At 46.1% G+C, this 12,132-nt stretch overlaps 1 protein-coding gene across 11 annotated transcripts in view; it reads left to right on the forward strand.

Annotated features, from left to right (window-relative positions):
• Positions 1-6,141: 6,141 nt before the first annotated feature.
• Positions 6,142-12,132, forward strand: part of AAK1 (AP2 associated kinase 1) — a 153,088-nt gene continuing 147,097 nt past the window's right edge. For 4 of the 11 annotated variants that reach the window (XM_069766559.1, XM_069766558.1, XM_069766560.1 and 1 more), the window contains exon 1: positions 6,143-6,716. In XM_069766559.1, coding sequence (XP_069622660.1) covers positions 6,560-6,716 — 157 coding nt within the window. In that variant the 5' untranslated portion in view covers positions 6,143-6,559. Of the gene's footprint in view, positions 6,717-12,132 lie in introns of all 11 variants that reach the window. The other 7 variants (XM_069766562.1, XM_069766563.1, XM_069766566.1 and 4 more) reach the window with 5 other exon arrangements.

Consider the following 12,132-nt stretch of genomic DNA (forward strand, 5'->3'; position numbering starts at 1 on the left):
TAGGGAGCGTTAGGCGCAATCCACAGCTGCCTCTAGTTGTGTTTGGAGAGGATCAGGAATTGCGGTCTACAGAGTTTCCACGTCTCAGAGCTCGTTCTATTATTTTGGGTTATTGTCAGATCACTGTATGTGCTCTGATCGCTATGTACATTGTGTTACTGAATTGCCTATCATAACAGTACAGGAAGCCAAAAGTACTAATGATTCTCAATAGAGGGAAAAAAGAAGTTCTGAGACCATTTTTTTTCCTTTGCACTGTGATTTGTCTTTTTTTTCCCCTAGACATTTGGGTGGTTCAGGACACAGGTGTTACAATGGACATTAAAGGTCTGTCTTCATGTGTAGATCAGCTCACGGCAAGAGTTCAAGATATTCAAAATTTTGTGGTTCAGAATTCTTTGTTAGAACCGAGAATTCCTATTCCAGATTTGTTTTTTGGAGATAGAACTAAATTTCTGAGTTTCAAGAATAATTGTAAACTGTTTCTGGCTTTGAAATCTTGCTCCTCTGGTGACCCAGCGCAACAGGTTAGGATCGTCATTTCTTTTTTGCGTGGCGACCCTCAGGACTGGGCATTTTCTCTTGCGTCAGGAGATCCTGCATTGAGTGATATCGATGCATTTTTCCTGGCGCTTGGATTGCTGTACGATGAGCCTAATTCAGTAGATCAGGCAGAAAAAAATTTGCTGGCTCTTTGTCAGGCTCAGGATGAGATAGAGCTATATTGCCAGAAATTTAGAAAATGGTCCGTGCTCACTCAATGGAATGAATCTGCGCTTGCAGCCATTTTCAGAAAGGGTCTCTCTGAAGCCATTAAGGATGTCATGGTGGGATTTCCTATGCCCGCTGGTTTGAATGAGTCTATGTCTTTGGCCATTCAGATCGGTCGACGCTTGCGTGAGCGTAAATCTGTGTACCATTTGGCGGTATTACCTGAGATTAAACCTGAGCCTATGCAGTGCGATAGGACTATGACCAGAGTTGAACGGCAAGAACACAGACGTCTGAATGGGCTGTGTTTCTACTGTGGTGATTCCACTCATGCTATCTCTGATTGTCCTAAGCGCACTAAGCGGTTTGCTAGGTCTGCCGCCATTGGTACTGTACAGTCAAAATTTCTTCTGTCCGTTACCTTGATATGCTCCTTGTCGTCGTATTCTGTCATGGCGTTTGTGGATTCAGGCGCTGCCCTGAATTTGATGGACTTGGATTATGCTAAACGTTGTGGGTTTTTATTGGAGCCCTTGCAGTGTCCTATTCCATTGAGAGGAATTGATGCTACACCTTTGGCCAAGAATAAGCCTCAATACTGGACCCAGCTGACCATGTGCATGGCTCCTGCACATCAGGAGGTTATTCGCTTTCTGGTGTTGCATAATCTGCATGATGTGGTCGTGTTGGGGTTGCCATGGCTACAAGCCCATAATCCAGTATTGGATTGGAATTCCATGTTGGTGTCCAGCTGGGGTTGTCAGGGGGTACATGGTGATGTTCCATTTCTGTCAATTTCGTCATCCACCCCTTCTGAGGTTCCAGAGCTCTTGTCTGATTACCGGGATGTATTTGATGAGCCCAAGTCCGATGCCCTGCCTCCGCATAGGGATTGTGATTGTGCTATCAATTTGATTCCTGGTAGTAAATTCCCAAAAGGTCGACTGTTTAATTTATCCGTGCCTGAGCACACCGCTATGCGCAGTTATGTGAAGGAATCCCTGGAGAAGGGGCATATTCGCCCGTCATCGTCGCCATTAGGAGCAGGGTTCTTTTTTGTAGCCAAGAAGGATGGTTCGCTGAGACCTTGTATAGATTACCGCCTTCTTAATAAGATCACTGTTAAATTTCAGTACCCCTTGCCATTGTTATCTGATTTGTTTGCTCGGATTAAGGGGGCTAGTTGGTTCACTAAGATAGATCTTCGTGGTGCGTATAATCTGGTGAGAATCAGGCAAGGTGATGAATGGAAAACTGCATTTAATACGCCCGAGGGTCATTTTGAGTATCTAGTGATGCCGTTCGGACTTGCCAATGCTCCATCAGTGTTTCAATCCTTTATGCATGACATCTTCCGTGAGTACCTGGATAAATTCCTGATTGTGTACTTGGATGACATTTTGATCTTCTCGGATGATTGGGAGTCTCATGTGAAGCAGGTCAGAACGGTTTTTCAGGTCCTGCGTGCTAATTCTTTGTTTGTGAAGGGATCAAAGTGTCTCTTTGGTGTGCAGAAGGTTTCATTTTTGGGGTTCATCTTTTCCCCTTCTACTATCGAGATGGATCCGGTTAAGGTCCAAGCCATCCATGATTGGACTCAGCCGACATCTCTGAAAAGTCTGCAAAAGTTCCTGGGCTTTGCTAATTTTTATCGTCGCTTCATCTGCAATTTTTCTAGTGTTGCCAAACCATTGACCGATTTGACCAAGAAGGGTGCTGATTTGGTCAATTGGTCTTCTGCTGCTGTGGAAGCTTTTCAAGAGTTGAAGCGTCGTTTTTCTTCTGCCCCTATGTTGTGTCAACCAGATGTTTCTCTTCCGTTCCAGGTCGAGGTTGATGCTTCTGAGATTGGAGCAGGGGCTGTTTTGTCACAGAGAGGTTCTGGTTGCTCAGTGATGAAACCATGCGCTTTCTTTTCCAGGAAGTTTTCGCCTGCTGAGCGAAATTATGATGTGGGCAACCGAGAGTTGCTGACCATGAAGTGGGCATTCGAGGAGTGGCGTCATTGGCTTGAAGGAGCTAAGCATCGCGTGGTGGTATTGACTGATCATAAGAACTTGACTTATCTCGAGTCTGCCAAGCGCTTGAATCCTAGACAAGCTCGTTGGTCGTTGTTTTTTGCCCGTTTTGACTTTGTGATTTCGTACCTTCCGGGCTATAAAAATGTGAAGGCGGATGCTCTGTCTAGGAGTTTTGTGCCCGACTCTCCGGGTTTATCTGAGCCGGCGGGTATCCTCAAGGAAGGAGTAATTGTGTCTGCCATCTCCCCTGATTTGCGGCGGGTGCTGCAAAAAATTTCAGGCTAATAAACCTGATCGTTGCCCAGCGGAGAAACTGTTTGTCCCTGATAGGTGGACGAATAGAGTTATCTCTGAACTTCATTGTTCGGTGTTGGCTGGTCATCCTGGAATCTTTGGTACCAGAGAGTTAGTGGCTAGATCCTTTTGGTGGCCCTCTCTGTCGCGGGATGTGCGTACTTTTGTGCAGTCCTGTGGGATTTGTGCTCGGGCTAAGCCCTGCTGTTCTCGTGCCAGTGGGTTGCTTTTGCCCTTGCCGGTCCCAAAGAGGCCTTGGACACATATCTCTATGGATTTTATTTCTGACCTTCCCGTTTCTCAAAAGATGTCAGTCATTTGGGTGGTCTGTGATCGCTTTTCTAAGATGGTCCATCTGGTACCCTTGTCTAAATTGCCTTCCTCCTCTGATTTGGTGCCTTTGTTCTTCCAGCATGTGGTTCGTTTGCATGGCATTCCAGAGAATATTGTTTCTGACAGAGGTTCCCAGTTTGTTTCGAGGTTTTGGCGAGCCTTTTGTGGTAGGATGGGCATTGACTTGTCTTTTTCCTCGGCTTTCCGTCCTCAGACTAATGGCCAGACCGAACGAACCAATCAGATCTTGGAAACATATCTGAGATGCTTTGTTTCTGCTGATCAGGATGACTGGGTGTCCTTTTTGCCTTTGGCTGAGTTCGCCCTTAATAATCGGGCCAGCTCGGCTACCTTGGTTTCGCCGTTTTTCTGCAATTCTGGGTTCCATCCTCGTTTCTCTTCAGGACAGGTTGAGTTTTCGGACTGTCCTGGTGTGGATACTGTGGTGGACAGGTTGCAGCAGATTTGGACTCAGGTAGTGGACAATTTGACCTTGTCCCAGGAGAAGGCTCAACTTTTCGCTAATCGCAGACGCCGTGTGGGTCCCCGACTTCGTGTTGGGGATCTGGTTTGGTTATCTTCTCGTCATATTCCTATGAAGGTTTCCTCTCCTAAGTTTAAACCTCGTTTTATTGGTCCGTATAGGATTTCTGAGGTTCTTAATCCTGTGTCTTTTCGTCTGACCCTTCCAGATTCTTTTTCCATACATAACGTATTCCATAGGTCATTGTTGCGGAGATACGTGGCACCTATGGTCCCATCTGTTGAGCCTCCTGCCCTGGTTTTGGTGGAGGGGGAATTGGAGTATATTGTGGAGAAGATTTTGGATTCTCGTGTTTCAAGACGGAAACTCCAGTATCTGGTTAAATGGAAGGGTTATGCTCAGGAAGATAATTCCTGGGTTTTTGCCTCTGATGTCCATGCTCCCGATCTTGTTCGTGCCTTTCATGTGGCTCATCCTGGTCGGCCTGGGGGCTCTGGTGAGGGTTCGGTGACCCCTCCTCAAGGGGGGGGTACTGTTGTGAATTCTGTGGCAGAGTTCACTCCTGTGGTCACAAGTGGTACTTCGGCTGATTCTCTCTGGGAGCTTCCGTTTGTGGAGGAAAGTGGTACTGCAGCTTCTGAGTTTCCTCCCTCAGGTGATCTGGTGAGGTCGTTAGCTGCTTCTCTACTTAACTCCACCTGATGCTTTGATCCATGCTTCCTGTCAATGTTCCAGTGTTGGACTTGTGTTTCTCTGGATCATTCCTGTGGCCTGCTGCTCTGCATAGCTAAGTGCTTCTTTGCTATTTGTTGCTATTTTTTCTGTCCAGCTTGTCTATTTGTTTTGCTGGAAGCTCTGGGACGCAAAGGGTGTACCTCCGTGCCGTTAGTTCGGTACGGAGGGTCTTTTTGCCCCCTTTGCGTGGTTTTCTTTAGGGTTTTGTGTAGACCGCAAAGTTATCTTTCCTATCCTCGTTCTGTCTAGAATATCGGGCCTCACTTTGCTGAATCTATTTCATCCCTACGTTTGTCTTTTCATCTTACTCACAGTCATTATATGTGGGGGGCTGCCTTTTCCTTTGGGGTATTTCTCTGAGGCAAGGTAGGCTTATTTTTCTATCTTCAGGCTAGTTAGTTTCTCAGGCTGTGCCGAGTTGCATAGGGAGCGTTAGGCGCAATCCACAGCTGCCTCTAGTTGTGTTTGGAGAGGATCAGGAATTGCGGTCTACAGAGTTTCCACGTCTCAGAGCTCGTTCTATTATTTTGGGTTATTGTCAGATCACTGTATGTGCTCTGATCGCTATGTACATTGTGTTACTGAATTGCCTATCATAACAGGGCACATTACTACAAGATGGGGACCAGCATAGGGCATTACTACAAGATATGGACCAGCATGGGGCACATTACTACAAGATGGGGACCAGCATGGGGCATTACTACAAGGTAGGGACCAGCATGGGGCACATTACTACAAGATAGGGACCAGCATGGGGCATTACTACAAGATATGGACCAGCATGGGGCACATTACTACAAGATGGGGACCAGCATGGGGCACATTACTACAAGATGGGAACCAGCATGGGGCATTACTACAAGATATGGACCAGCATGGGGCACATTACTACAAGATGGGGACCAGCATGGGGCACATTAATACAAGATGGGGACCAGCATGGGGCATTACTACAAGGTAGGGACTAGTTCAAAAGTTGTATAGAGAAAAAAATGGTATCATTAAAAATGTCATTTTGTCATGCAACTAATGCGGCCGCCGAAATGATATGTTTTTCTGTGTGCGGCCCATATACCCAGCCGAGTTTGAGACCCCTAATTTAGACGGAGTATCCCACTGAATTGCAGTCAGATACCAGAATCCCACTCATTGTACAGTGCCATTCCTCATATTGTGAGCCACACAGTATAGCTACAAGGAGGCTGAATTGTGTAGAGAAGGTCAGGGATGTGACACACCACAGTATGTAGGTCATGAGCACAGGCTCAGGTAAGAGAAGCGCTACGGCGAAGCTCCAGAAGGACAGGCAGATGGCTCACCGCAGCCTCTCGGGAATTGTAGTTCCTGCTCCCGACGCGCCTCATAAAGCAGCGCTCCCAAAAGACTACATGCCCCAGCGTGCATTGCGCGGCTGGCTCCTACAGCACTGTAGCAGGGGATTTTTGCTGTGCCGCTGCTTGCGCCCTCCTTGCACGCTCGCAGCCGGCACTGTGCACTGGGAAGGGGCATCTCCGGGGCGGGAGGGGGCTCTGCCATCCTGGTGATGGAGCTGTGTGCTGATCGGTAGCAGGGGTAGGGAGGAGGGGGCAGGATTTTTGTAAATCGAAGTCATTTCCTGTTCAGGATCATTTCCTGGTTAAGCCCCAGTTATCAGCTGCTGTCCCCATACACCGGAGCCCAGCTAATTGTCCATGGGGCTCCGCGCTGCCTTGTGACCGGGGCAGTCCGGGGTGACACCTCCATCCATGTCATAGGCAGGATGCAGCGCTAGGCGAGCACCCGAAATCCCAGCCCCACACCCGGATCTGCCCTCCCGGGCTGCTGCTGCTGCTGCACATCTTGGCACCCACATCAGCAGGCACAGGGGTGGGCAGTCTCTTTTGAATGAATCATTTGGCCTGATCCAAAGGAGAAGGATACACTTGTATTTCCTGATCAAGTCTTTAGTATTTTTAGTGTTTTGGGGTGGGGGGGTGTAATGAACATGAAGAAGTTCTTTGACTCCCGACGTGAATTGGGGGGATCTGGATCTGGAATAGTTGGAGGGTCTTCCAGCGGCCTGGGCACTGGCTACATTGGCAGAGTATTTACCATTGGGAGGCACCAAGTCACTGTGGATGAGGTTTTGGCAGAAGGTAAGAAATTGAGTTGTCATATTGGTGATGATGCGATCACTCGAAAGGAATTATACGAAATGACAAAGTATATTTTGTTTATATGCGTATGTAGTGTATCCACCTATACTATGCGTATGTAGTGTATCCAACTATAGCAATTGTTACCATCCACCTCTCGTGTCTCCCCTTTTCCTCATAGTTTGTAAGCTTGCGAGCAGGGCCCTCACTCCTCTTGGTATCTGTTTTGAACTGTATTTCTGTTATGCTGTAATGTTTATTGTCTGTACAAGTCCCCTCTATAATTTGTAAAGCGCTGCGGAATATGTTGGCGCTATATAAATAAAAATTATTATTATTATTATTATTATACTAACATACTCCCCGCTGTATCCATTGGACCATCCGCTGTTCAAGAACTGAGCTTCTGTCCAACCATCTCAGGATACTTGTTATTTTGGGAAATATTATCAACCATTATATATTACATTGCTCTCCATAACAGCATCCACAGTGGTCGACAATACTTCTCAAAGTACCTTAAGTACCCTGGGATGGTTGCAGAGAAGCTCAGACCTTGAACAGCAGATGCTCCAATAGACACTGTGGAGAATAATTTAGTGTCTCTCTCTTTCTTGATACTATGCTTCATATATGGTTAAATATTCTCTATATATCTATTGTGCCATCATTTGGTCAAAAATTCAACTCATCATCTACCACCCTAGGATCCTTAAGTTATTTTGATAAGTGTTATCAATAAAGTTGAGCGCAAGTACCCTCTACTCGAGATTCCTTCAGGTGCTCGAGTGATATGCTTGAGTCCCCACCCCAAGTGTATTGTGGCTGTTAGGCTACGTTCACATTTGCGTTCTGCCGGGCTGCGTCGGTCGCAGCCCCGGCGACGCATGCGCCCCTATGTTTAACATGGGGGCGCATGGACATGCGTTTGCATGCGTTTTGCGATGCATGCGTTTTTTTTTTTTGCTGCAAGCGTTAGGACCCAGCAAGATGCATTTTTTTTTTGCGTCCAAAATTCGGCTAAAAAGGACGCATGCGTCGCAAAGCTATGCGTTTTAGCGTGCGTTTTTGTTTCCGTTGTGCGTTGCGTCGCTGACGCAACATCGCACAACGCAAATGTGAACGTAGCCTTAGACAGCCAGAAAAAAACATGCAGGGATTGCCCGTATGTGGCAGACAATCCCCGCATGTGTTTTTTGGCTGTCTGAGGGTATGTTTCCTCGTTCAGGAAACGCTGCGTTTTTGATGCTGCATTGAGCCGCAGCGTCTAAAACGCAGCGTTCAGATGTTACAGCATAGTGGAGGGGATTTCATGAAATTCCATCTCCATTATGCATTAAAAGACACATGCAGCAGACCCGCGAAAACGTACATGCGGCGCGTCTTTTAAGAACACAGAATGTCCTTACATTGCAGAAACAACGCAAGGACAGCGCAGGTGACCTGCCAGTGACCTCAGATGCAGATTTGGTCAGGATTTTACCTGCATAAAATCCTGACCAAATCCTGATGCAATCCTGAACATGAACACATACCCTTACTAACAGCCACAATACCCACGGGGTGCGGACTCGAGCATATCACTCGAGCACCTGCGATACTCTGCAAATACCTGAGCACCTCATGCAAACCTGAATAACGAGCACTTGCCGTTCAATACTAATTATCAACCATAGTGCATTACTGGACTGTCTGAAGACCTTTTTTTTTTTTGTAAATAAAATATTAGCTTTAAACAAAAAAATGTTCAGAAGAGGATGTCACACGTAAGAGTTCGCAAAGCTGTCGTTTGGTGGCCATGAGTTACCGAAGTGGCCGCTGAACTGGGTCCCGCTAATGTTTTTGTTCAACCGTGCTGGTCAAGGATTGAAACGCTCTCCAACTTGATGGTCGTAGGACTTTATAAAAAAACATTTTCTTTTAAAACTTTATCTCTCCTTTTGTCTTATGCTTTTGATTCTACTTTATTTTGCAGATTGTAGCTAGCAATGGGCACTACCGAGTTTCTGGATTATTTGATACCGGTTTTCTATATTTACACTGATAAGCTGCTATCTATTTGTATATGTTTTGTTTATTAGCATATGTGCTTATTCATTGCCTTTACATTTCTGTGGACTACTCCCTAGTTTATATCATACTTAAAACAGCTGACATATCTAGTTTTATGGAATACGTAATACATCATTCCCCTGACACCCGGACACCCATAAATGTAGTCACCTTCAACACATTGAATTTTTTTTCCTTGACTTGATCTTTGACTGCCAGGAGTGATATCATCATGTAGAATTGTTTTGCTTTACTGCAAGTATCTGGTTACTTTTTTTTTGCTTATGATTTGGTTATTTGCGCTTCTTTTCAACCATATTGTGTGTTAATAGACTGTAAGTTATATAGGGGCATTGTAATCACGTGCCCTCTAACTACATACTGCAGATGTATAGTGCTGGGCATTAGCAGCCATAAGTACTGATCAGTACCGTATGTTGGTATTGATGGAATCACCAGAACATGAAGATTCAGTGTGATAATCTGTGGCAACCGATCTCATTTGTGGGCCGTCGGCACTTGCATAGACTATTCGTTAGGGGTGTTAACGACTCAATGTTGGAAAACTACTATGGCCTCTGTTTTATACTGGAGTGCCTCTATAATCACTGCTAGACCTACTGGGCAACTTTAGTTCTGGCACTGGTCACGTGGACTAAGGCTACATTCACATTTGCGTTCTGCCGGGCTGCGTCGGGCGCAGCCGCAGCGACGCATGCGCCATGCGCCCCTATATTTAACATGGGGGCGCATGGACATGCGTTTTGCGATGCATGCGTTTTTTTCCCCGCAAGCGTTGGGGCGCAGAGGACGCAGCAAGATGCATTTTTTTTTTGCGCCCAAAATTCGACAAAAAAGGACGCATGTGTCGCAAAACTATGCGTTTTAGCGTGCGTTTTTGTTTGTGTTGTGCGTTGCGTCGCCGACGCAACATCGCACAACGCAAATGTGAACGTAGCCTTAGATTGCTGTATGACACTACTACATTGCAGCATAATACGAGTGAATGGAATCGCCTGGTACTGCACCAAGTATAACGCAAAAAGTCAAACCAATTGAAGTATTTGCAACCTTGCGGTTGACAATGTGACCCTATTTAGCCTTGTCTATAGCTGTAGGTGGGGAATCACTATTTGACCACATTTAATGTGGCAGACTTGATGCAACTATATCTGCGACGGTCACATTGTCATTTTACTTAGTTTCTGTGGTCTGCCCTCATAGACAGTGTTTTGTATTGAGCTCTTTTTCCGAGGGACCCCTTTGACGCATGCGGCCTGATGTATTCAGAGGTCTCGCTGAGGCGTGTTAATATTATTTTTCCATGAGGCAATTTCCAGTCAGTGTAGCCGGTAAATATGGCCGTGTCAGGAGTTTCTATTTATTCCTGTGTTTAAACATGTTGTATAACAGTGCTTGTCATCATCACACGGGGCAGGTATATTTGTGTTTTCCTAAAAGCCTCAATTCGATCATATGATAAAAGATCAGTCACACTGTGTACTGATGAGTATGGCTCTAGCCCACAAAATGGCTGACTCTGATCCTTCAGATCTTCCATGACTCTCGCATGGCCGTGATATATTGCTTTATATAACATACATACATGGACAACCAGTGTAAAGTGAGATTTATAGAGCTATAATCTCAGTAAAATCTGGCAAAGTGGCGTTGGTGATGAGCGCAAGTGCTCATTAGTTGAGTTTGCGTAGGGTGCTCGGGAATGCACAAAGTAACATGAGTGCTCGAGTGACAAGTTGAAGTCCCCTCGGCCCCATGTTTTGCCGCTGTTACAGCCACAAAATATGTGGGGGTTGCCTGGAGGGGTATACATAATAAAATATACATAATAAAAAACAAGTACAGTAATCTTAATACAAGTCACGATTGGTACAGGAGGAGAGAGGACCCTGCACATGAGGGCTCACAATCTACAAGGGATGGGTGAGAATACAGTAGGTGAGAGCAGAGCTGGTTGTGTAGCGGTTTGGTGGATCGGTGGTTACTGCAGGTTGTAGGCTTGTTGGAAGAGGTAGGTCTTCAGATTCCTTTTGAAGGTTTCCACAGTAGGTGAGAGTCTGACGTGTGGGGTAGAGAGTTCCAGAGTATGGGGATGCGCGGGAGAAATCTTGTATGCGATTGTGGGAAGAGGAGATAAGAGGGGAGTAGAGAAGGAGATCTTGTGAGGATCAGAGGTTGCTTGCTGGTAGGTACCTGGAGATGAGGTCACAGATGTATGGAGGAGACAGGTTGTGGATGGCTTTGGATGTCTTGGTTAGGGTTTTGAACTGGAGTCTTTGGGTAATGAGAGCCACTGAAGGGATTGGCAGAGAGGAGAGGCGGGGGGATAGGTGGATTAGTCGGGCAGCAAAGTTTAAGATAGATTGGAGGGCGCGAGAGTGTTCGAGGGGAGGCCACACAGCAGGAGGTTGCAGTAGTCAAGATGGGAGTTGATGAGGGCATGCACTAGAGTTTTTGCAGATTCTAGGTTGAGGAATGTAGGGATCTGGGAGATGTTTTTGAGTTGAAGTTGGCTGGTGGTGGAAAGGGCTTGGATATGTGGTTTGAAGGCGAGATCAGAGTCAAGGATTACACCGAGGCAGCGAGCTTGTGGGACTGGGGTAAAGTGAGCAGCCATTTACTTAGGTTTGTTGGGAGAGTCAAGTGAGATGGGGGAAAGATGGTGAATTCTGTTTTGTCCATGCTAAGTTTCAGAAATCTTGCAGAGAAGGATGAAGTAGCGGATAGGGTTGAGCGAAACGGATCGTTCATTTTCAAAAGTCGCCGACTTTTGGCAAAGTCGGGTTTTATGAAACCCGACCCGATCCCTGTGTGGGGTCGGCCATGCGGTACGCGACTTTCGCGCCAAAGTCGCGTTTCGTATGACGCGCTTGGCGCCATTTTTTTCAGCCAATGAAGGGGCGTGGGCAGAGTGATGAGAGAGAGAGAGAGAGAGAGGAAAAAAAATAAAATAAAAAAAAAATAAAAATCCCATTGCCTTTGCATTGGGTTTCGTGTTTCGGTCGATCCTCGACTTTTCGCCATAATCGGCCGATTTCACTCGACTCGACTTTTGAGATAGTCGGGTTTCGCGAAACCCGGCTCGACCCTAAAAAAGTCAAGGTCGCTCAACCCTAGTAGCGGACAGACATTGTGGGATTTTGGTTAGTAAGGAGGTGATATTGGGTCCAGAGAGGTAGATCTGTGTGTCATCAGCATAGAGGTGATACTGCAAGACTTGATATTCTATCTATCTATCTATATCTATCTATCTCTGATGGTAGAAACTGACACACAAGCCGAAAACGGATGAAAATCTTATCCAAAACACTGCTGAAAAGTGTTTCTAATCTAAGGTAAATGG

The sequence above is a fragment of the Ranitomeya imitator genome, chromosome 4, assembly GCF_032444005.1.
Source record: "Ranitomeya imitator isolate aRanImi1 chromosome 4, aRanImi1.pri, whole genome shotgun sequence".
Lineage (NCBI taxonomy): Eukaryota > Metazoa > Chordata > Amphibia > Anura > Dendrobatidae > Ranitomeya > Ranitomeya imitator.